Genomic DNA, 22,434 nt, shown 5'->3' with positions numbered 1-22,434 from the left:
AATTGCTGGATAATGATGGAGCTGGTCTTGTTACATATTGTGTTGCTGCCTGCTTCAGCCACCCAGGCAGTGCGCAGTCAAACAAATGTTGAAAATGATTGGTTAGGACGTCTTTTTTTATGACCGCAAAACCTAGTTGTACATTGAGCATATAGAATACTATGAGTTTGGTTCACTTGTTCATTGGCAAAACCGACAGTGGGTTAGCTCCATTACCTTTATTGTTCCGCGAATTGCATCGGAGTTACCTGTTGCAGTCACCTGTGATGGAGAGGCCAGTGCTGGCTTTAGGTTGCTGGATTCTGTACAAGGGCTGGCCCTTTCTGTCAGTGCTGCCCTTCAATATTCGCTCCCCGGAAGACGTGCTGGATTGCTTTCGTCTGTGGCTGCACTTGCCCAAAATGAGGAACTGTTGAGGTTTGTTCTTGCAGAACCATGGCTCCAGCAAGCTATCTATGCACCATCAATCAACAGGCCTTGAGACTCACAGACTTGGGCTGTATTATTATTATATATTTTTTGTAAATGTATATTTTTATGCTATCATAATTCTGTGTACTGTGTGTAACTGGCCCCAGAGAAATACTTTAGTTTGGCTGTGTTCCTGTGTATGATTTAATGACAATTAAACATGAACTTGATAGCCAGATGAGGAAAAGACATAGGAGGCTAGAAGGAAATAGAAGAGAGAAGGGGGAAGAGGAAAAAATTTATGGGAAGGAAATTCTGGAAGTTTTTTTTCCCACCTCCCCTTCCCTCTTTTATTCCCCACTCTGGTCTCTTAGCTCTTCTCCTCACCTGCCTACACCTTCCCCTCCTAACATTTCTCCCATGGATCACTCTGCTCTTTTTGTCTCCAGCCCTTTGCCTTTTCCAATTATCACCTCCCAGCTTCTTCATCCCCTCCTCTACCCTCCTGGCTTCATTTATCACCTTTTAGCTTGTCCTCCTTGCCCCCCCCCTCACCACCTTATTCTGGAATCTTCCCCTTTCTTTCCAGTCCTGATAAAGGGTCTTGGTCCAAAACGTTGAATGTTGATACTTTTCCACAGATGATGCCTGACTTGCTGAGTTTCTGTAGCATTCTGTGTGTGTTGCAAAAATGATATCTTCTGTTTTTTTCTGTAAATTCTGGCCATTAGGCTTGATATTACAAATTAGGACGCCAGAAGTAATTTACTTATGACAACAAATAAGGAAGTGTTTCTATGATTTTTCTGATATTCTTGTGTTTGAGTAAGTGGGTGAGTGGCTAATGGATGCATCTCAGTATGTTCGAAGATGGCATAGCCTAAACTGTTAAGTGCAGAAACAGCTATACCACCTAGTCCTAGTCCTGTGACTAGTGGTGTGCCACAGGGATCAGTGCTGGGTCCATTGTTATTTGTCATCTATATCAATGATCTGGATGATAATGTAAATTGGATCAGCAAATTTGCTGATGATATAAAGATTGGTGGTGTAGTGGACAGTGAGGAAGGTTTTCAAAGTTTGCAGAGGGATCTGGATCGGCTGGAAAAATGGGCAGAAAAATGGCACATGGAGTTTAATGCAGACAAGTGTGAGGTATTGTACTTTGGAAGGAAAAACCAAGGTAAAAAATACAAGGTAAATGGTAGGGCACTGAGGAGTGCAGCAGAACAGAGGGATCTGGTAATACAGATACAAAATTCCCTAAAAGTGGCATCACAGGTAGATAGTGAAGAGAGCTTTTGGTACATTGGCCTTTATAAATCAAAGTATTGAGTATAAGAGTTGGAATGTTATGGTGAGGTTGTATAATGCATTGGTGAGGCCGAATTTGGAGTATTGTGTTCAGTTTTGGTCACCAAATTACAAGAAGGATATTAATAAGGTTGAAAGAGTGCAGAAAAGGTTTACAAGGATGTTGCCGGGACTTGAGAAACTGAGTTACCGAGAAAGGTTGAATAGGTTAGGACTTTATTCCCTGGAGCGTAGAAGAATGAGGGGAGATTTGATAGAGGTATATAAAATTATGATGGGTATAGATAGAGTGAATGCAAGCAGGCTTTTTCCACTGAGGCTAGGGGAGAAAAAAACCAGAGGACATGAGTTAAGGGTGAAGGGGGAAAAGTTTAAAGGGAACATTAGGGGGGCTTCTTCACCCAGAGAATGGTGGGAGTGTGGAATGAGCTGCCAGATGAAATGGTAAATGCGGGCTCACTTTTAACATTTAAGAAAAATTTGGACAGTTACATGGATGAGAGGTGTATGGAGGGATATGGGCTAGGTGCAGGTCAGTGGGACTAGGCAGAAAAATGGTTCGGCACAGCCAAGGGCCAGAAGGCCTGTTTCTGTGCTGTAATGTTCTATAAATCAGTCTTCCTACATCTTGATATGCAAGAATATTTCTTTGCCTCTTCTTTGAAACTGGTTCTTTGCAGTCTAAGTTGAAACTTAGTTTTATCGTAGCCACATGCAAATCAACACGACATTTCAAAACAAGTTAATTTGTTCACAGTGGTTTTCCCATGTCCATCAATAATCTATTAATAGCATTTTATTTTTTATCTTACAGATGATCCTCTGGGATTGGGACTTAAAGCAGTGGTTCAGGAGTTATCAGTATCAGGTTAGTAACTAACATGCAATGACTGCCTGTAGACCTAAGAATATGCTGTACATGATGAACATTTTGTTTAAAGAAACATGATCCTGTATTATTAACTTGTGTTTTAAGCTTTGTACTCTTTTGAAAGTTGTATTGTTATACCTTTGTAAATTCAAAAAACCAGACAGTTTGTACATATAGCTGGAATGGTGATGGTCCATTTTTCAAATCGGCAGTTTTGTTTGTTAAGCTTCAAACAGTGCTGTCAACTTTGTGTTTTTGTAAGTAATATTTAAGAATCTCTTTTAAAAAATACATTTCTATAGCAATTTTGATTTTGTTGGTTTGTTTAATTTTGGAGTCAGAAATTGAACGTACTCTGTTTATCAGAATCTTCTATTTTAATGTTAGCTTATCTTATACATTGGAATAATATTGTAGTTTGTCAATATACTATATGGCAGTGAATCAAATGTAAAAACCAAATGGGATTAAAATTGTGTTGCTTCAGTGTAGCTTGGTTTAACCCAGCCTATGAGACAAGGTATAATTTTATGACCTTGTATTTGCATTTGTGTTTATTAATGTGTATTGTTTGTGTGTGTGTGTGTGTCTCCCTTTTGCTTTTCCCCTCCACTCTTCTAGAATATTTTTCCATGTTGGTCCGTCCTAGTGTAGTGTCTTCTCTATGGTAACAAATCCAGTGACCAGTAACTGGTATTGAATTAGTTATCATGAAGAGTTACCACAGGATCTGGATGGCCTGGTTATATGGCTCACTCTTCATTAAACCGTGCAGTGATGAGATCATAGTTTCATTGCTGAAGGAATGCCAGCAGAAAGGAGTTTTATTCTAGGACCCCAGCAGCATGCAATCGACCCTGCACTCTTTGACCCATCTATCTTCGTTGTTGAGCTCTTCACATCATTTCATCAAAAGTGTGATTATTTGTGGATGATTGCATATTGCTCAGTTTGGTTCGCATCTCCTTAAATAACGTAGCAGCCCTTAGCTTACTCAGAGTAAGAGACAGGGTTTGAACTGATAGGAGGAAATAATGTTCACAGCAGATAAATGATGGCATGATAAATAATGGCCACATCCTCTTGGTATTAAATGGCATACCCTTGGCAAATCTATTCTGATCAATGCTTTTAGTGCAATCGATACTGGAAATGCATCTGAGCAGACTGCATGTATATGTGGTTAAAAAATCCGAAACACGGAATTCTGCTGCATATCATGAACTTCTGACTTTTGCAAACAATCTTTATCATTCAAATGATTCATATCAGGAGTTCAGATTTCAAAGTAAATTTATTATGGAATTATGTGTATGTTACCATTTACTACCTGGAGATGCATTTTCTTGCAGGCATATACAGGAAAAAAGAAACACAATAGAATTTTATGAAATACTAGACATAGACAAACTGACAGACAGCCAATGTGCAAAGAAAGACAGCCTGTGAAAATAAAGATGATACTGAGGGTAAGAGTTGTGAAGAGTCCTTGAAAATTAGTCTTTGAAAATCAGTCTGTAAGTTGTAGAATCAGTTCGGAGTATGGTGATTGAAGCTATCCATGTGGAAAAGGGACCCGCTCTCGGGCCTCATGACCAGCTGCTTTTTGATATGCCAAGGATGCGGCCTGGAAGAAGAGCATACCTTCAGGGTGCCAGATTTTGTGGCTCTGGAGGCGGGTGGATTCAAAGCCAATGCCGCCATCTGATGTATCGTGGGGAGACAAGATCGTAAGCAGTGAGCTGGCTGCTGACTGTGTGCTCAGAGACTTGAGATCTTTGGGCACAGAGCTCAGAAAAAGCAATGCAACAGATTTTTAACACCATAAAATCAGCAAGTTGCTTTGTTATGTCTCCCCTCTTGCTGTGAAACAGGGTCACCTCTTTTTCACTTATTAGGGAGAGAGAAAACCTCTGGTGTGTCGAATTACTGGGTGAAGGGGTAGTCTTTGGGGTGCTGCAAGTCTTTGTCTTTATTGAAACTTTGCTGCACGCTTGAGTGCTTGATGGAGGGCACCGATGTTTTTTTGCTGGTGGGGGAGGGAGGTTATTGCTTTGCTGCTGCTTATGCATGGGAGGGGGGAGTTGGGAGGGTCTTTGGGATTCTAACATTTAACTGTCATGCATTTTTTGGGGAACTCCTCTGTTTTCATGGATATTTGCGAAGAAAAATAATTTCAGGCTGTATATTGTATACATTTCTCTGACATTAAATGTACCTATTGAAACCTACCTATTGTTAGTTCAAAAACCTGATGGTTGTATGGTAGTAGCGAGAAGATGACTTGCCTTGGATGGTGGGCGTCTTTGATGATAGATGCTGCTTTCTTTTGGCAGCACGCCATGTAAAGGTATTCAGTGGTGAGGAGGTTGGAGAGTTTGAGGTAGCGCATGCAGTTTGTATGAATGACAGTTGATTAAAATGACATAATTCCTTACAATACCAATGACCTGGGTCCAATTCCCACCATTGCTTGCAAGGAATTTGTACACTCTTCCCATGACCGAGTGGATTTCTGATGGGTGCTCCAGTTTCCTCCCACTCTCCACAGATGTACCGGTTAGTAGGTTAATTGGTTAATGTAAATTGTCTAATGATTAGACTAGGGTTAAATCGAGGGATTACTAGGCAGTGTGGGTTGAAGTATCAGAAGGGCCTCTTTCGTGCATCTCAATTAATGCATGAATAAATTGGTGGGGGGGGGGGGAACCTCTAATAATTATCAGCAACACACACAAAATGCTGGAAGAACCTAGCAGGTCATGCAGCATCAATGAAGATAAATAAACAGTTCACATTTCTGGCCAAGACCATTCTTCAGGACTGAAAAGGAAGGGGGAACATGCCAATAATTATCAAGTAGCCTAATTGATTCACATACATATTTTAAAAATATTTTCCCCCTAAAGACTTCCTGTAATTACAGTACATTACAAGATGAATAGCAGTGCCTTTCTAAGATTGCTATAGATGCACCCCTCAAACTCGCAACCTCTTCTGGTGCATGACAGCTGGCACCTGGAATTACATAATTTCATCTCCTTTGTGTGCAAGACTCTCCAAATCCGTAGTCCTACATGTACTCTATAAACTGGCCTTTTCTGCAGGTTTCCACTTCATTCAATCCAATAATTGTGCATTAAGATGTTGCAGTTTCATGCAGTGAAATTCCATTCCTTTTGATCTGTTTCAAACTCCTTGTTCCTGACAGGATTATCTTAAAATCTACTTCTTTAAGAATCGTACAGCTCAGAAGCAGGCTCCTTAACACACTGTGTTTATGCTGGCTATTAAGTATTTAAATATATTCAACCCCGAGAAGTTGTTACTTGACTTTAATACCTGCTCTTTAATCTTGTAAGTATGGTCCTTCATTCAAAATTCTCTTTCTACTGGAAATATCTCACCACCTAGCCTGCCATGACCCCTAAGGAATATGTAGTGTATATTTGAATGAGGTCATCTTGTTACTACTTAAGTTTAAAGAATATAGATCAAATTTCTTTAGCTGCTCATGATTGGACAATCCTGGAATTATAGACTGTTGAAGGCAAAGAAAGATGTAAAGTGGATCTTTGGCCCACTGAGTTTATGTGACCATCTACCATCCACCTACATTAATCGAACATTAATCCTATTTCATCTTCTCCTCCTGCATTCCCACTAACTTGCACCTGATTCTATCACTTAACAACACATTGGGATTTTTTAGAGTGGCCAATTAACTTAAAATACTCCACACTTGGGAACATTTTGGGAAAAACTGGGGTGCTTGGAAGAAATCACATGGTTCCAGGGAGAAGGTGATACTCACACTGATATATTGAACTAGACAGTAATCACACTAGCTGCAACATTATGCTGTCCATTCCATGGGTTAGCCATATGAATATCTTTTGCATCTTAGTCAGTATTCTTTTTTAAATATGTGGTCCAAGCCTGTGCACTGTACTCAGTGTGGCCTTTTTCGTACTTGTACAAATTGTGTTGCTCTGTTTCTAAGCTCTAACTTTCTTACAGTTACAGTTGCCTATTACCTTCCTAACGATTTGATATATCTGCATCCTAATCTTTTGTGATTTATGCACAAAATTGCCTAGTTCCCTTATACTTCATGATCTCCAATCATTCTCCATTTAGGTAATAATAATTAGATTCTTTATCCTGGTTCATGAAGACATTGATTCCATGTGCTGCCTTAACCATATTATTTGTCTGTTTGATGTCTTCAGGGATCCATGAACTAGGGTCCTTGTTCATCCTCACATAATACATTACCTTATATTCTGCATGATTAAATCACATCTACCTTTTCTCTGGCTGTTTCATCACCCAGTCCATCATGGATAATGCCCTCTCCACCATTGAGCTCATCTACATAATGTGCTGTTGCAGGAAAGCAGCATCCATCATCAAGGGCTCCCACCATCCAGGTCATGTGCTTTTCTTGTGCTGCCATCAGGAAGACCTGCACCATTTGGTTCAGGAACAGTTGTTACCCCTCATCATCAGGCTCTTGAACCAGAGGTGATAACTTCACTCAACTTCACTTGCACTATCACTAAGCTGTTCCCACTGAATTAGACTCACTTTCAGGGATTCTTCTTCTCATGTTCTTGATATTTATTTCTTCTTCTATTTTGTTTGTCTTTCTTTTTGTAGTTGCATAGTGTTTTTTGCACATTGATTATTGTCTGCCCTTTTGGGTGTGGTTTTTCATTGATTTCATAGTGTTTCTTGTATTTACTGTGATTGTCCACAAGAAATGAGTTATATATGGTGACATATGTACAATATACATATACTGTATTTTTAATTATTATTATATTTTAATTTTCTTATATTACATATTGCATTGAACTGGTGCTGCTAAGTTAACAAATTTCATGATGCATGCCAGTGATAATAAACCTAATTCTGATGATAAATTTATTTTGAACTTTGATTTTACCAACACATGACTACAATTCTGTTCCTGAAGATCGCCCACTTCACTGTTAATGCCATCATTAATATTCCTGTCATTTATGAATTTATTAATCATACTTCCTTCATTTGTATTCATATTCTTAACATCACTTGTCCAAATTAATTTCATTCTTTAGAACTTTTTCCAATTATTTCTCTACCACTGATGTTAGACTCACTGACTTAAAATTATCTGGCTTATTCTTGTTGCCCTTTTAAGGTACCACATTAACTGTTCTCCAGTCATTTGGCATCTTGCCTGTGGCAGGCAAAGATTTGAAAATTCTGTCAGAGCCCGAGTAATCCTTGCCTTGTCTCGTATATCTTGGACCCTGGGCAATTGCCTGGTTTAATGCCCAGAATGATTCTAATCACAAGGGTTTCAATGCTAATTGTTTGAAAATTGATTACGCTTTTAGCTATAAAGTCTAAGCACTCTTTGAGGAGGTATGTTCTGTGCTCAGCAAGGGCCTTATCTGTATCCCCCTTCACCTGCACCTCAGTGAGTTATGCGCCTTCTGTGATGCCGAGCTCTTCTTCCATTACCTGTCTTTGAGCCCATTCCTTTGGCAAGAATTCCCCACCCCGTATTGATAAACCCTTCTCCTCTTCTTGGACACCCCGCTCTGGTTCTCTTCTGCTCTGGATCTTTTCATCTCTAATTGCCAACAAGGCGTCAAATAACTCGACTTCAGCGCTCCCTTCTCCTTTTCGAACCCTTACCTCCTCTGAACGTACTGCCCTCCACTCTCTCTGCACAAATCTCAAACTCACCATCAAACCTGCAGACAAAGGGGATGCTGTTGTAATGTGGTGGACTGACTGCTTTGCTGAGACCAGAGAGCAAATATCATGCACCACCTCTTACTTACTCCTTGAAAAGGACCACACTCAAGGTCAAAAGGACATTGTTTCCAATGCCATGACCAATCTCATCATCTCTGGAGATCTCTGATCCAAAGCCACCAACCTCATAGAACGTTTAACCCTTCATTGGTCATTTCTACCTCTTGCGAAGATCTACACACTTAACTCTGCAAGTAGGCCCATTGTTTCTGCCTGCTTCTGCTGCACTGAACTTGTGTCCACGTACCTTGCCTCTGATTTTATTCCCCTTGGTTCAAGCCCTTCCCATCTACAATCACAATATTTCACATGCTCTCAATCTCCTCAATAACTTTTAATTTCTTAGCCCTGTTAAATTCATTTTCACCATGGACGCTAATCCCTGTGCATTTTTGTCTCTCTTCAAGAAGGCTTTGACAACAGATGAACCAGTTCCACTCCATTGCCACACACCTGCGACTGGTTAAATTGATCCTCACCCTCAGCAATTTCTCTTTTGGCTCCTCCCACTTCCTCCAAACTCAAGGTGCAGCTAGGGGCACTTGCATAAACCACAGATATGGCTGCCTTTTCGTTAGCTATGTGGAACAGTCCATGTTCCAGGCCTTCCCTGCTAATGCTCCCCAACTCTTTCTGCATTACATTGATGTCTGCATTAGTACTGCTTTATTTACCCATGTGCAAGTCACGGCAATGTCAACAATTTTGCCTCCAACTTCCACCCTGCCCTTAAATTCACTTTTTGAGCTCTCCACCTCGATCACTAGAGACAAACTGTTTACTGATATCTTTTATAAACCCACCGATTCCCACAGCTATTTTGACTATATCTCTTCCCACCCTGTCCCCTGTAAAAGTGCTATTCCCTTTTCTCAGTTTCTTCATCTCAGCTGTATCTGTTCTAGGATGAAGCTTTCCATTCCAGAACATAAGAGATATCCTCCTTCAAAGAATGGGCTTTCCCTTACTCCATCATTGATGTTGCTCTCACTTGCATCTCTTTCATTTCCCGGACATTTGCACTCATCGATCTTCCCACTTCCTTAACAGGGATATAGTTCCTTTTGTCCTTACCTACCACCCCATGAGCCTCCACATCTGGCATATCATTCTTTGCAACTGGTGCCATCTTCAACGGCACCCTACCACAAAACACATCTTTACCTGTCCACTTTCCGCAGGATCGCTCCTTCCGTGATCTCCTTATCCATTCATTCCCCCACACTATTCTCCCTTCTGGCAGTTATCCCTGTAAGCAGCAGAAGAGCTATACCTGTCCATTCATCTCCCCTCTTACTCCCATTTCCTTCCAGGTGAGGCAACACTCCACCTGTGAATCTGCTGGGGTTGTCTGTTGTGTCCAGTGCTCCCAGTGCAGCCTCCTCTACATTGATGAGACTTGTCATAAAATAGGAAATGCTTCATTGACCACCTCCAAACCATCTGCCAAAAGTTGGGACTTCCCGGTGGCCAAACATTTTAATTCTGATTCCCAGTCCTGTTCCAACATGTTGGTCCATGGCCTCCTCTTGTGCCAAGGAGAGGCCACCCTCAGAATGGAGCAGCAACACCTTATATTTCATCTAGGTAGCCTCCAACCTGTTGGCATGAATATTGATTCCTGTAAACAAATTTCCCCTACTATTCCTCTGACCTCTTATCTCTTCTCACCTGTCTATTGCTTCCCTCTGGGTCCCTTTCTCCTTCCAATTCTCTATCAGATTCCTTCTTCTCCAGCCCTTGATCTTTCCCAACAACCTAGCTTCACCTATCACCTTCCAGCTAGATGCCTTCCCATATCCCCCACCTTTTTATTGTGGCATATTCCCCCTTCCTTCTCAGTCCTGAAGAAGGGTCTCGGCCCAAAACACTGACTATCTGTTCATTTCCATAGATGCTGCCTGACCTGCTGAGTTCCTCCAGCATTTTGTGTGTGTTTCTATAAATGAAGCATAAAATATATACTTTTTTTTACAAGAAAGAACCTGATTAGAATTAAAGTACATTTAAGTGCAAAGTGATCAAATTGATTATAGTGTTGCTGAGCTGCAGTGATTAGGATTTTGCTGGTTGTTTCAAGAACCAAATGATTAAAGGAAAATGGATGTCCTTAAACCTTGTGGTGTGGGAATTCATGCTTCTATACCTCCTGCCTTATGGTAGCTGTGAAAAAATGATAGGGATGTTGTTCTGTTTGCACCTCCTCTAGACTGACCTTGTTTCCTTACAATCTCCTGTTATTTTACCTTGCTACCATGGAGTTCCCTACCAGCATGCTCATTTCTTATCTACCTTTTCTGCATCTTTCAATTTGTTTCCTTCTAACTTTTCACAGTTTAAATAACAAGTAATGGACCTGAGCAAACAACTATCTTTTGATGTTTCCTGTCCTAATGACTATTCTCACTCATCTTTTAAACAGCAGCTATATTTATGATGACTGCTCATGATCCTGTCATCTCGTGACTCTTGTAACATTGGAATTTGATCTTTAACACTGCATAAAGTTAGTCATATGATATGTCACCATGTTCTACATGTAGAACATTCAGCTAAGGCTGAAAAGGCACTGATGTGGCATACTTGGAGTATTGTGAGCAGTTTTGAACCCTTTATTTAAGAGAGGATGTGCTGACTTTGGAGAGCGTTCAGAGGAGGTTTGCGAGAATGATTCCAGGTATGAAAGGCAGCAATTCAAGGTTCTGGGCCTGTACTCAGAATGTGAAGAATGTGGGAGGATCTCATTGAAACCTATTAAATGTTGAAAGGCTAGCTCGGTAGAGTAGATGTGAAGAAGATGTTTCTTTTGGTGAAGGAGTCTTAAGACCAGAGGGCACAGTTTCAAAGTAGAGGGACATCCGTTTAGAACCGAGATGAAAAGAAATTTCTTTAGCTAGAGGGTTCTGAATCTGTGGAATTCATTGCCATAGGTGTCTGTGGAGACCAGATCACTGGGTGCATTTAAGGCAGAGGTTGATAGGTTCTTGTTTGGTCAGGACGTGAAAGATAATGGGAAGAAAGCAGGAGAGTGAGGTTGAAAGAGAAATGAAACCACGATGAAATGGTGCAGCAGACTCTATGGGTCAAATGTCTACCTTAACAGGGATAGAGTTTCTCTTGTTCTTACCTACCACTGCATGATTCTCCGCATCTTCCATCCTCTCCAAAAGACATCTTTACCCCCCCCCGCCGACTGTCTCCTTTCCCCATCACACTCCATCTGTGATTCCTTTGTCCATTCATCCCTCTCATTAATCACCCTTCCAGCACTTAGCCCTGCAAGTGGCTGAAGTGCTACACCTGCCCTTTCACCTCCTTCCTCACCTCCATTTAGGGCCCCAAGCAGTCTTTCCAAGTGTGGCAGCACTTCAGCTGCGAATTTGCACCAGGACCGTAGGCCTCCAGAACCCTCCCATCCATGTATGTATCGAAATTTCTCTTAAAATTTGAATGAACTTGCATAAACCACTTGTTCCAGCTTGTTCCACACTCTAACTTCCCTCTTCGTATAGGAGTTCTCCTGCTTCTGTCCTTAAACATCTGAGACTTTGAGTTGTAGTCTCACCCAACATCAGTAGAAAATGTCTGCATGTCTTTACCCTATCTATACCCCTCATTATTTTGTTTTCCTCTATTAAATCTCCACTCAATTTTCTATGTTCTAAGGAGTAAAGTCCTAACCTATTCAACCTTTCCCTATAACTCAATTCATCAAGTCCTGGCAAATCTTTGTAAATTTTCTGTGCATTCTTTCATTCTTATTTATATCTTTCCTGTAGGCAGGTAACCAAAACTGCGCATAATACTCCAAATTAGGCCTTGCCAGTGTCATATACAATTTCAGCATAATATCCCAACTCCTGTACACAATACATTGATTCATGAAGGCATTATGTGTCAAGCTTTCTTTATGATGCTATCTACCCATCATGCCACTTTCAACAAATTATAAATTTATATTCCCAGATCCCAGTTCTGCCAGACCCCACAGTGCCCTACCGGTCACTGGGTAAGACCTGTCCTCGTTGGTCTTCCCAAAGTGCAATACCTCACACTTGTCTGTATTACATTCCATCTGCCATTTGTCAGCCTATTTTTCCAGCTGGTCCAGATCCTGGTGCAAACTTTGATAGTCTTCCTTGCTTTCCACTACACTCCCTAATCTTGGTGCATCTGCAAATTTGCCTGTCTAGTTTATCACATTATCCAGATAGTTTATATAGATGACACTCAGTAATGGACCCAGCACCAATCCCTGTGGCACACGACCAGTCAGAGAGGCAACCACCTACTACCTCTCTCTGACTGCTCTCGCTAGGCAAATGTCTAATCCAATTTACTAGTTCATCTTGAATGCTAAGCGACTGAACCTTCTTGTCTAACTTCCCATGCGGGCCCTTGTCAAGGCCTTGCTAAAGTCTACATAGACACCATCCACTATGCTTCCTACATCAACTTTCTTGGTAACTTCCTCGAAAATCTCTATAATAGTGGTCACCAACCGTTTTAAGCCCAAGGCCCCCTACCTCAGCCTTAGTAAAAGGCAAGGTCGACCCCAGATCAATTAGTTACATGCATACGCACCAGGGCAGAAAAGACAGGAAGTAAAACCCCGCAACCCAGAAGTAGAAATAATGTATTTATACATAATGTATTTCTACAGGGGTACCCACCCTTTTTTTGCACCACGGACCGGTTTAATATTGACAATATTCTTCTGGATCGGCTGACCCAGGGTGGGGGGGGGGGGGGGTGTTGTTAAACACAACGGGAATACAGCGATACTCGAAGCAGGTTCCTTATGTCCAGTCTATTCCGCAATTTAGTTTTTGCGGCTCTCACCACGTAGCTTCTGACCCACACTGCTCACGTTGTTTTGGCTGAAAAAACTCAGCGGGTTTGCCTTTAAGTGCAGGGTGCTTGGACTCAGGGTACTGAAGCAGTTTTGAGGGCTTCATTGCCTCATTAGACAGCTTCCGTGGCCGAACTCCAGCTTTCCGTCCGCCCGCCGCCAGACGCCTTGGCCAGGTGTGGCTGGCCGTGGGTGGGGTGAGAGGACAAGGTCAGGGCTGGAGGTCCCTGTGCCGGCGCCACGGTGGTCACAGTCCAGAGAGAGTGATCGACCGAGCAAGGAGTGCCACCCCCCTTGTAGGATCTATCAGCCGACAAAAGTTTGTTTCAGTAGATCGCAGCAAGGTAGCTGCTCTGATACTTACGAAACCCTGAGCCTGAATTAGGTCGTCTGTGAATATTTTAGCACCAGGTTCCCCACGAACATTCAGTGTGCTAAACAGGTTTAAAGGCAGCGCTCAAAGGCCAGTAGCGACGGCACTTCCTGCCGGCTGCCTGAGGCCAACCAGTGATCGCTGGCGCGAGGGTATCGCTGCATTTAGGCGACTGATGACCTTGCGTGGGTTCAAGTTCAACACTGGGCTGACAGGGAATGCGGAAAGGTGCAGCTTACTCATATTATTTCCTCACGGCCCGGTGGTTGGGGACCACTGAATTACACTGTGTAGTGCGGGGGAGTTACACGCATGCACACTGGGCAGAAATGACCGGAAGTAAAACCCCGCAACCCGGAAACAATCTCTCAACAGTACTTGTGTATTTATTTTTCATTTTTTTCCGGAATCTACTGGGAATGTCTCAAAGATCGACTAGTCGATCACAATCAACGGGTTGGCGACCACTACTCTATAAGATTGGTCAGACATGACCTACCATATCCAAAGCCTTGCTGATTATTCCTAATCAGTCTGGGTCTATCCAAATACTCATATATCCAGTCCTTTAGAATATCTTCCAGTAATGTTCCCACTACTGATGTCAGGCTCACTGGCTATAATTTCCTGGCTTATTCTTAGAGCCTTTCTTAAACAATGGCACAACATTAGTTATCCTCCAATCCACCGACACCTCCCCCGAGGGTGTTTTAAATATCTCTACTAGGGACTCTGCAACTATGCCCTAACCTCCTACAGGGTCTGAGGAAACACCTTGTTCAGGCCCTGGGGATTTATGCACCTTCATTTGCCTCAAGGCAGCAAACACCACCTCCTCTATAATCTGTTTTGGGGTCCATGACCTCACTGCTGCTTTCCCTCACTTCTGTAGGCTCTTTAGTAAATACACATTCATTTAAAAAATCCATTTAAGATCTCCCCCTTCACCACTCCAATCTTCCAGAGGATCAATTTGAAAACATTAGGGTAGGTACAGCGGCGTGCAAAAGTTTGGGCACCCCTGGTCAAAATTTCTGTTACTGTGAATAGCTAAGCGAGTAAAGGATGACCTGATTTCTAAAAGGCATAAAATTAAAGATGACACATTTCTTTAACATTTTAAGCAAGATTACTTTTCTATTTCCATCTTTTACAGTTTCAAAATAACAAAAAAGGAAAAGGGCCCAAAGCAAAAGTTTGGGCACCCTGCATGGTCAGTACTTAGTAACACCCGCTTTGGCAAGTATCACAGCTTGTAAACACTTTCTGTCGCAAGCTAAGAGTCTTTCAATTCTTGTTTGGGGGATTTTCGCCTGTTCTTCCTTGCAAAAGGCTTCCAGTTCTGTGAGATTCTTGGGCTGTCTTGCATGCACTGCTCTTTTGAGGTCTATCCACAGATTTTCGATGATGTTTAGGTTGGGGGACTGTGAGGGCCATGGCAAAACCTTCAGCTTGCGCCTGGTGAGGTAGTCCATTGTGGATTTCAAGGTGTGTTTAGGGTCATTATCCTGTTGTAGAAGCCATCCTCTTCTCATCTTTAGCATTTTTACAGACAGTGTGATGTTTGCTTCCAGAACTTTCTGGTATTTAATTCTTCCCTCTACCAGTGGAATGTTCCCCTTGTCACTGGCTGCAACACAAGCCCAAAGCATGATCGATCCACTCCCATGTATAACAGTTGGAGAGGTGTTCTTTTCATAAAATTCTGCACCCTTTTTTCTCTAAACATACATTTGCTCATTGCGGCCAAAAAATTCTATTTTAGTTTCATTAGCCCACGGGACTTGTTTCCAAAATGCATCAGGCTTGTTTAGATGTTCCTTTGCAAACTTCTGACGCTGAATTTTGTGGTGGGGACGCAGGAAAGGTTTTCTTCTGATGACTCATGAAGGTCTAATTTGTGCAGGTGTCACTGCTGAGTAGATCAGTGCACCACCACTCCAGAGTCTGCTAAATCTTCCTGAAAGTCTTTTGTAGTCAAATGGGGGTTTTGATTTGCCTTTCTAGCAATCCTACGAGCAGTTCTCTGGTAAAGTTTTCTTGGTCTTCCAGACCTCAACTTGACCTCCACTGTTCCTGTTAACTGCTATTTCTTAATTACATTACGAACTGAGGAAACGGCTACCTGAAAACGCTTTGCTATCTTCTTATAGTCTTCTCCTGCTTTGTGGGCATCATTTATTTTAATTTTTAGAATGCTAGGTAGCTGCTTAGAGGAGCCCATGGCTGCTGATTGTTGGGACAAGGTTTGAGGAGTCAGGGTATTTATAAAGCTTTGAAATTTGCATCACCTGGTCTTTCCTAACGATGACTGTGAAGAAGCCATAGCCCTAACAAGCTAATTAAGGTCTGAGACCTTGGTAAAAGTTGTCTGAGAGCTCAAATCTTTTATGGTGCCTAAACTTCTGCATGCCACTGTAAGTCCCTGGGGCCAGAGAGAATATACTCTGGGTTAGCATAGGAGATCAGGAAAGAGATTGCTATGCCTTTGAATCAGAATCAGATTTATTATCATCAGCATGTGACGTGAAGTTTGTCACCTTAGCAGCACCAGTTCAGTGCAATAGATAATCTAGCAGATAAAAAAATAATAAATAAAATAAAAATAATAATACTGAACAAACAAGTAAATCAATTATGTATACTGAATCGATTTTTCAAAAGGTGCAAACACAAAAATACTATATATTTAAAAAAATAAGTGAGGTAGTGTCCAAAGATTCAGTGTACATTTAGGAAGAAGCTGTTCCTGAATCGCTGTGTGTGTGCCTTCAGGCTTCTGTACCTCCTACATGATGTTAACAGTGAGGAAAGGGCATGCCCTGGGTGCTGGAGGTCCTTAATAATGGATGCTGCCTTTCTGAGACACCACTCCCTGAAGATGCCCTGGATACTTTGTAGGCTAGTACCCAAGATGGAGCTGACTAGATTTACGAACTTCTGCAGCTTCTCTTGGTCCTGTGCAGTAGCCCCTCTGTACCAGACAGTGATGCATCCTGTCAGAATGCTCTCCACAGTACAACTATAGAAGTTCTTGAATGTATTTGTTGACGTACCAAATCTCTTCAAACTCCTAATAAAGTATAGCCGCTGTCTTGTCTTTATAACTACATCAATATGTTGGGACTAGGTTAGATCCTCAGAGATCTTGACTCCCAGGAACTTGAAAATGCTCACTCTCTCCACTTCTGATCCCTCTATGAGGATTGGTATGTGTTCCTTCGTCTTACCCTTCCTGAAGTCCATAATCAGCTCTTCCGTCTTACTGATGTTGAGTGCCAGGTTGTTACTGTGGCACCACTCCACTAGTTGGCAATGTTCTTTAGTCTTTACTAGCCACAGGAATAATACTCGAAGATTGGATGGTGTCAAATGTTATTCCTTTGTTCAATAATGGTAACGGGGATATTCCTGGGAATTATAGATTTGTTGATCTTAATTCAATGGTGAACAATATGTTGGAGAGGACTCTTAGAAATGCAATTGACAAGCATTTGAAGAAGCACAGTCTGATTAGTGATTAGCTTTGAGGGAGTGACAAAGCAAATTTATGTAGGTAAAACAGTGGATTTTGTGTATATCGACTTTTGTTCCCCATGGTGGGCATATTCATAAAGTCAGGAGGCATAGGATCCATGGAAACTTGGTTGAGTGGATTCAGAATTGACTAACCCATAGAAGGCAGAGAGGGTGGTAGTAGATGGAGCATATTCAGCCCAGAGGTCAGTGACTAGTGGTGTTCTGTGGGGATATTACCTGAGACTTCTCATTGTGATTTTTATAAATGACTTGGAGGAGGTGGAAGGGCAGGTTCGTAAGTCTGCAAGTGACACGAAGGTTAGTGGTGTTGTGGATAACGTAGAAGGTTGTCATAGGCTATGCCTATTCGTAGTAATAATTTTTGCTGTGGGACACAGTCTTTATCTGTCCAATCTATCATTTTATAGACCTCTTAGGTAAGATACAGAGCTGGGCTAACCATTGGCAGATAGAGATAACTTGGAAAAGTTGTAAGATCAGACATGATTGCGAAGTGCAAATTTAATGACAGGATTCTTAGTAGTATGGAGGAACACAGGAACTTTGGGATCCAAATCCATAAATCTTTCGAAGTTGCTGCACAATTTGATGGAGTGGTTAAGAAGACATGTGGTGTGCTGGCCTTCATTTTTCAGGGGATTGAGTTTAAGTGCCACAAAGTAATGTTGCAGCTCTGTAGGATCCCATTTAGACCACAGTTGGAGTATTGTGTTCAGTTCTGGTTGCCTCATTATAAAAAGTACATGTAAATTTTAGATGTAGAGATTTTCCAGGATACTGCCTGGATTAGAGAGCATGCCGTATGAGGATAGGTTGAGTGAGCTTGGACCTTTCTCTTTGATGCAAAGGGGGATGAGGGTTGACTTCATAGAAATCTATAAGAGATATAGAAAGAGTGGACTGCTAAAGACTTTTTCCTAGGGTGGAAATCACTAATACTAAGGGGCATAATTTTAAGTTGATTGGAGGATGCCGGGGGTGGGGGGGACGGGGGGGGATGTCAGAGGTAGTTTTTTTAAAACACAGAGAGTGGTGCCTGGAACACACTGCCAGGGGTAGTGGTAGAGGCAGATACATTATGGACACTTAAGAATCCTAGATAGGCATGTGAATGACATAAAAATGAAGGCTATGTGGGAGGGAAGAGTTAGATTGATCTTGGAGTAGGTTAAAAAATTTGGCACATTGTGAGCCAAAGTGCCCGTATTGTGATGTGCTGATCTATGTTCTTTGTTCATGGTCACTGACATGAAAAATCATAGAATTTCTCTGCCACAGGTAGATACTATTTAGTTCATTGAGTCTGTCAAATAATGTTCTGAAAACATTGTATCTTTCAGTTTATACTTGAGCTTGATGGAGGAAGTTCTTCAGAATTAAAATAATTAATACAATAATATAAAGCCATATGGTGACGGGCTGGCATCATGTGATAATACATTCACTTTTGTTATTTACAGATGATGCATCATGGTTAAACGCAGCCTGCAAAAAGTACTCTTGGAATTTGTTATGCAGTTGTCTGCAATATCCAGTGTTACACAGCTTCAAGGGCAGGCCAGACACACACACCTCTTCTCTTTCCCCCCCCCCCCACTTGGAGTATTGGTGTTAAGCTTAAAAATGTGGCAGGTAGTTTTTTTATATTCTCCATACAGAGAGTCATTCCAGAACTTTATTGACTCTTCAACACCCTTAAGTGCAGCTTGCAGTTGATACAAAGGTTGCAGGTGCTTTGAATGAACCACTCAAAATGCCTTCATCTTCACCATCCTAGCAATATTTTGGTGACTTGTTCTGAGAATAACTTGCTTTGTTAGATGTAATTAAATTTGGTCCTCACAAAGTGTTTTTTTGCCATATCATTGATTATGGAACAAACATATAATCTGGCTTTTTCTTTGACATGCAAATATGTTTTAGCATCTATGAACCTAAAATGACTGTCAGTTTCTACTGAGTTATATAGATGATCATTATTTCAAACTTTTTCTATTTTAACGAAGTTGATGACAGACAGTTATTATATGATTCTTACTTGTTCATGAGTAAAGTTTAGAGACTGGGTCTCTTTTCCTAGATATTAAATTACTAGGAAATTATTAATGGTCAGATCAAATTACCTTCTTTTGTACATTTACTGGAATCAGCTAACTTTACATTGGTACATTGAGTGAATCTTAAATCAAATTGAAATTAGGAGCTGTTATTCAAATTCAAAATTTTGCTGCCAAATACAATATGTAACATTGCAAGAGCAGAAAATAATCACTTGAAAGTTGAATGAAGATACCTAGTGTAAAATTCCAAAAGGATCCAAAAGAATTGGGATAGTGACAAAAAGGCTTGAAGTTGAAATATCTGGAAATCAGAGCTGATCAACTATTGACCCACGGTTTTCACGAAATGATTTGGAAGGTAACATGCAGGTGTCCAGCTATGATGTTCACCCTTGAATTCATGATAAAGTAACTGGGATACTTAGATTTGACTGAAGTAAGCAGCAAGACCCAAAATACCCATCGACTCAAATATCCTGCAAAATGGTAGACCACAGCTATTTTGAAAAGAAGTCCAAATTATTGGCTGAGATGAATCAGAATTACTGGCAGAAGTGAATCAGTGAGAAGTGGGGGTTGGCATGTTGGAATTCAGATTGCAAGAATTTGTGTGTGGTAATGAAACTGCCACGTCTATAATCAGACATGGTTGTGATTACCAAAATTAACGAGGTTTACTTTTGATAATATGCAGCTCTCTTTGACATTTGCCCTCAAATGAGAAGATAGATTAGTGTCTGATTTGTGACAGGTACAACCAAGTGCAAAAAAACTGTAAATGCTGGAAGTCAGAAGTAAAAAGGTATAAATGCTAAGATTACAATAGATTCATCAGCAACAGTTGAGTAAGAGACCTGTCATCAAACTGAATAGTGAAATAATGCAGTGATAAATCTAATGCACACCCTCAGCATTCTGCAGAAGAATATGTTACTCACTCCATCAAGGTTGTCTTTTTCTTGGTGATATTGTCAGACTTGTGTTCAGTTTTATTGTGCATTTTACAAGAGGTAAATATTGTTGATTGGTTTGAAACATTGAATCTAGCATGCTGTGTTTATTTTCTGTAAACTATTAGACTTTGATCAAATGTTCTTTGGATTTTGTTCAGTTACATTTATTGTCTTTCAAAGTTGTAAAATTGCAGGCATTAGGTGCAGTGTGTTATTTGAAACAGAGATTTGAGAATTCAGAACAACCCTATTAGGTTTCAGTGCTTTGATTCACACAGTCGGCCCTCCTTATCCACAGGTTCTGCATGCGTGGACTCAACCAACTGTGGATCGGGAAAACCCAAAAGTTCTCTCTCCAGTACTTATTGTTTGAGCATGTACAGACTTCTTTGTTGTCCAGCATTACATTAGAGAATCAGCAGTTTGGTCCTGAGCAAGGTTACATCTTGTATATAATTTGAATTTGAAACCCCATTGATTTTAACAGGGCTTGTAGGAGACAGATTTTAGAGCTAAAAGTCAAGTTATTTTAGTTAAAGGTAGATTATTATTTTTTTTTTACTTTGGGATAATTAATCAAATTTATTATGTGTTTTATATGTTCTTATGATTTAAAAATCTTTTCACACTTTATTAATTTTGCCTCAATTGTATTTAAGTATTTCATTGTTTGATATATTAAAATTTGCTAGGAGTTGTCATCAGTTTTGGAGCAGTGCCTCTTTTCGAGGCTGCCCAAGGCCCTGTTGCTACCCAGACTGGATCATGAACTTCAAGGTACAAAAGACCAAAGAGAGACATTCTGAACATCTGGGCCAAACAAATGCAAATGTGTGGGGCTGGCAATTTTAGGCACCAAGTATGGTCATCCCAATAGGCTGGAAGTCCCATTGTCTTTTAACTCAATCACATCTTAATATACTGTATGTTATACTGTTCTGTCATGAGTAAACTAAATCCACACCAGCTATTTTTCACAGAAAATATTTTTTTCTCTGTGAAAATTAGCTGATGTGAATTTAGTTCACAGCTGGCTAAAGAAAACTGCCCACAAAGCAACATATTGTGTGTCGACTGGTTACCTGCAGGCCTAGATGGTTCATGCCGTTCAACAGCTACGATGCAGTCAAATTGTTTGAGCTGTCCATCCCAGCTGACATACAGGAAACCAAGAAACAGAAAGCAGGAAACAGAATTGCATTTCCTCAGTTTCTGTGAAGTAGCACAAAAACTGAGAAAGAAATGAAATGTAGAGTTGGTGGGTTCAACGCCAACAATAAGAAAGAGAGGAAAAGGAAATCGAAAATAGAGGAAAAGAAAATTGAAATTATGAAACAAAATAGAGGATTGGAAAGGTAAGATGATTTTAAAATTTTGCACTTTAAAGATATTCAGAATATTTACAGCAAAAAGCATTCCATTATCTCAAAGTGCAGGAGTTTGTGGGCAGTAATTTATAGCATATCATAGTATATTTTGCTGCAAATGCAAGTTTAATTTTATGTGGATGACTTTAAATGCCACATTCTGTATTATTTCAAAACAACCATAATCTTCATTGCAAATTTAGTTCAGTTTAACTATGCTAGTAGAGCAACCTTGTGCTTTTCAATGCATCTTAGTGGTAAAGCATACATTGTAGGCTTAGTTTTCACAAAACCTATGAGAAAGCATGGCTTCCTGGACAGAAGTAGCTGGATTATTTTGCATAACTAAATTAATGCTGTTAGATTTACCATTATTTTAATGGCAATGTATGAGCTAGTAACTTCCTCCCTGTTCTTTAAATCATGATAGCTAGGCCTGGCTTCTGAAGTATTGGACAACTTAGTTTACAAATAAATGACAAAAGCCCTGCATTTATTTTGAAGCTTAAAATGAAGCTGCATCAGTGATATGCTAATTTGTCTCCCTTGTCATATATCTTTCAGTTGTTCAGCTGTTAGTGATAAGTACAGATTCTGTATTGTAAATTAGATTTTTTTGTTCTTTCTGATACATATTCACTGTGTGCAAATAACACTCTTGAGTTTCATCTCAATTCTGAAGCTGCAAAGGCAAAATGAAATTGAGTGTAATGTTAGATATTTGATTTAAATTACTGGTATAGAAATATCTACATAATCATCAATTATGATTTACAGCCTGAAGGGCACAAAGTTAATGTTATTTAAATTGCATCATCGGTTGTACTTCAGCAATAACTTTATAATTTTCCATTTCCTGAAGTGTTCCTGCATGTATCT

General features: G+C 40.5%; 1 protein-coding gene across 2 annotated transcripts in view; it reads left to right on the top strand.

Annotated features, from left to right (window-relative positions):
- Window positions 1-22,434, top strand: part of pde3b (phosphodiesterase 3B) — a 203,396-nt gene that overhangs the window by 126,214 nt on the left and 54,748 nt on the right. For both annotated transcript variants that reach the window (XM_073049501.1, XM_073049500.1), the window contains exon 2: window positions 2,540-2,593. In XM_073049501.1, the coding sequence (XP_072905602.1) occupies window positions 2,540-2,593 (54 nt within the window). The remainder of the gene's footprint in view (window positions 1-2,539; window positions 2,594-22,434) is intronic.

Source organism: Hemitrygon akajei, chromosome 6 (genome assembly GCF_048418815.1).
Source record: "Hemitrygon akajei chromosome 6, sHemAka1.3, whole genome shotgun sequence".
Taxonomy (NCBI): Eukaryota; Metazoa; Chordata; class Chondrichthyes; order Myliobatiformes; family Dasyatidae; genus Hemitrygon; species Hemitrygon akajei.
This window is presented reverse-complemented; position numbering and strand designations above follow the sequence as displayed.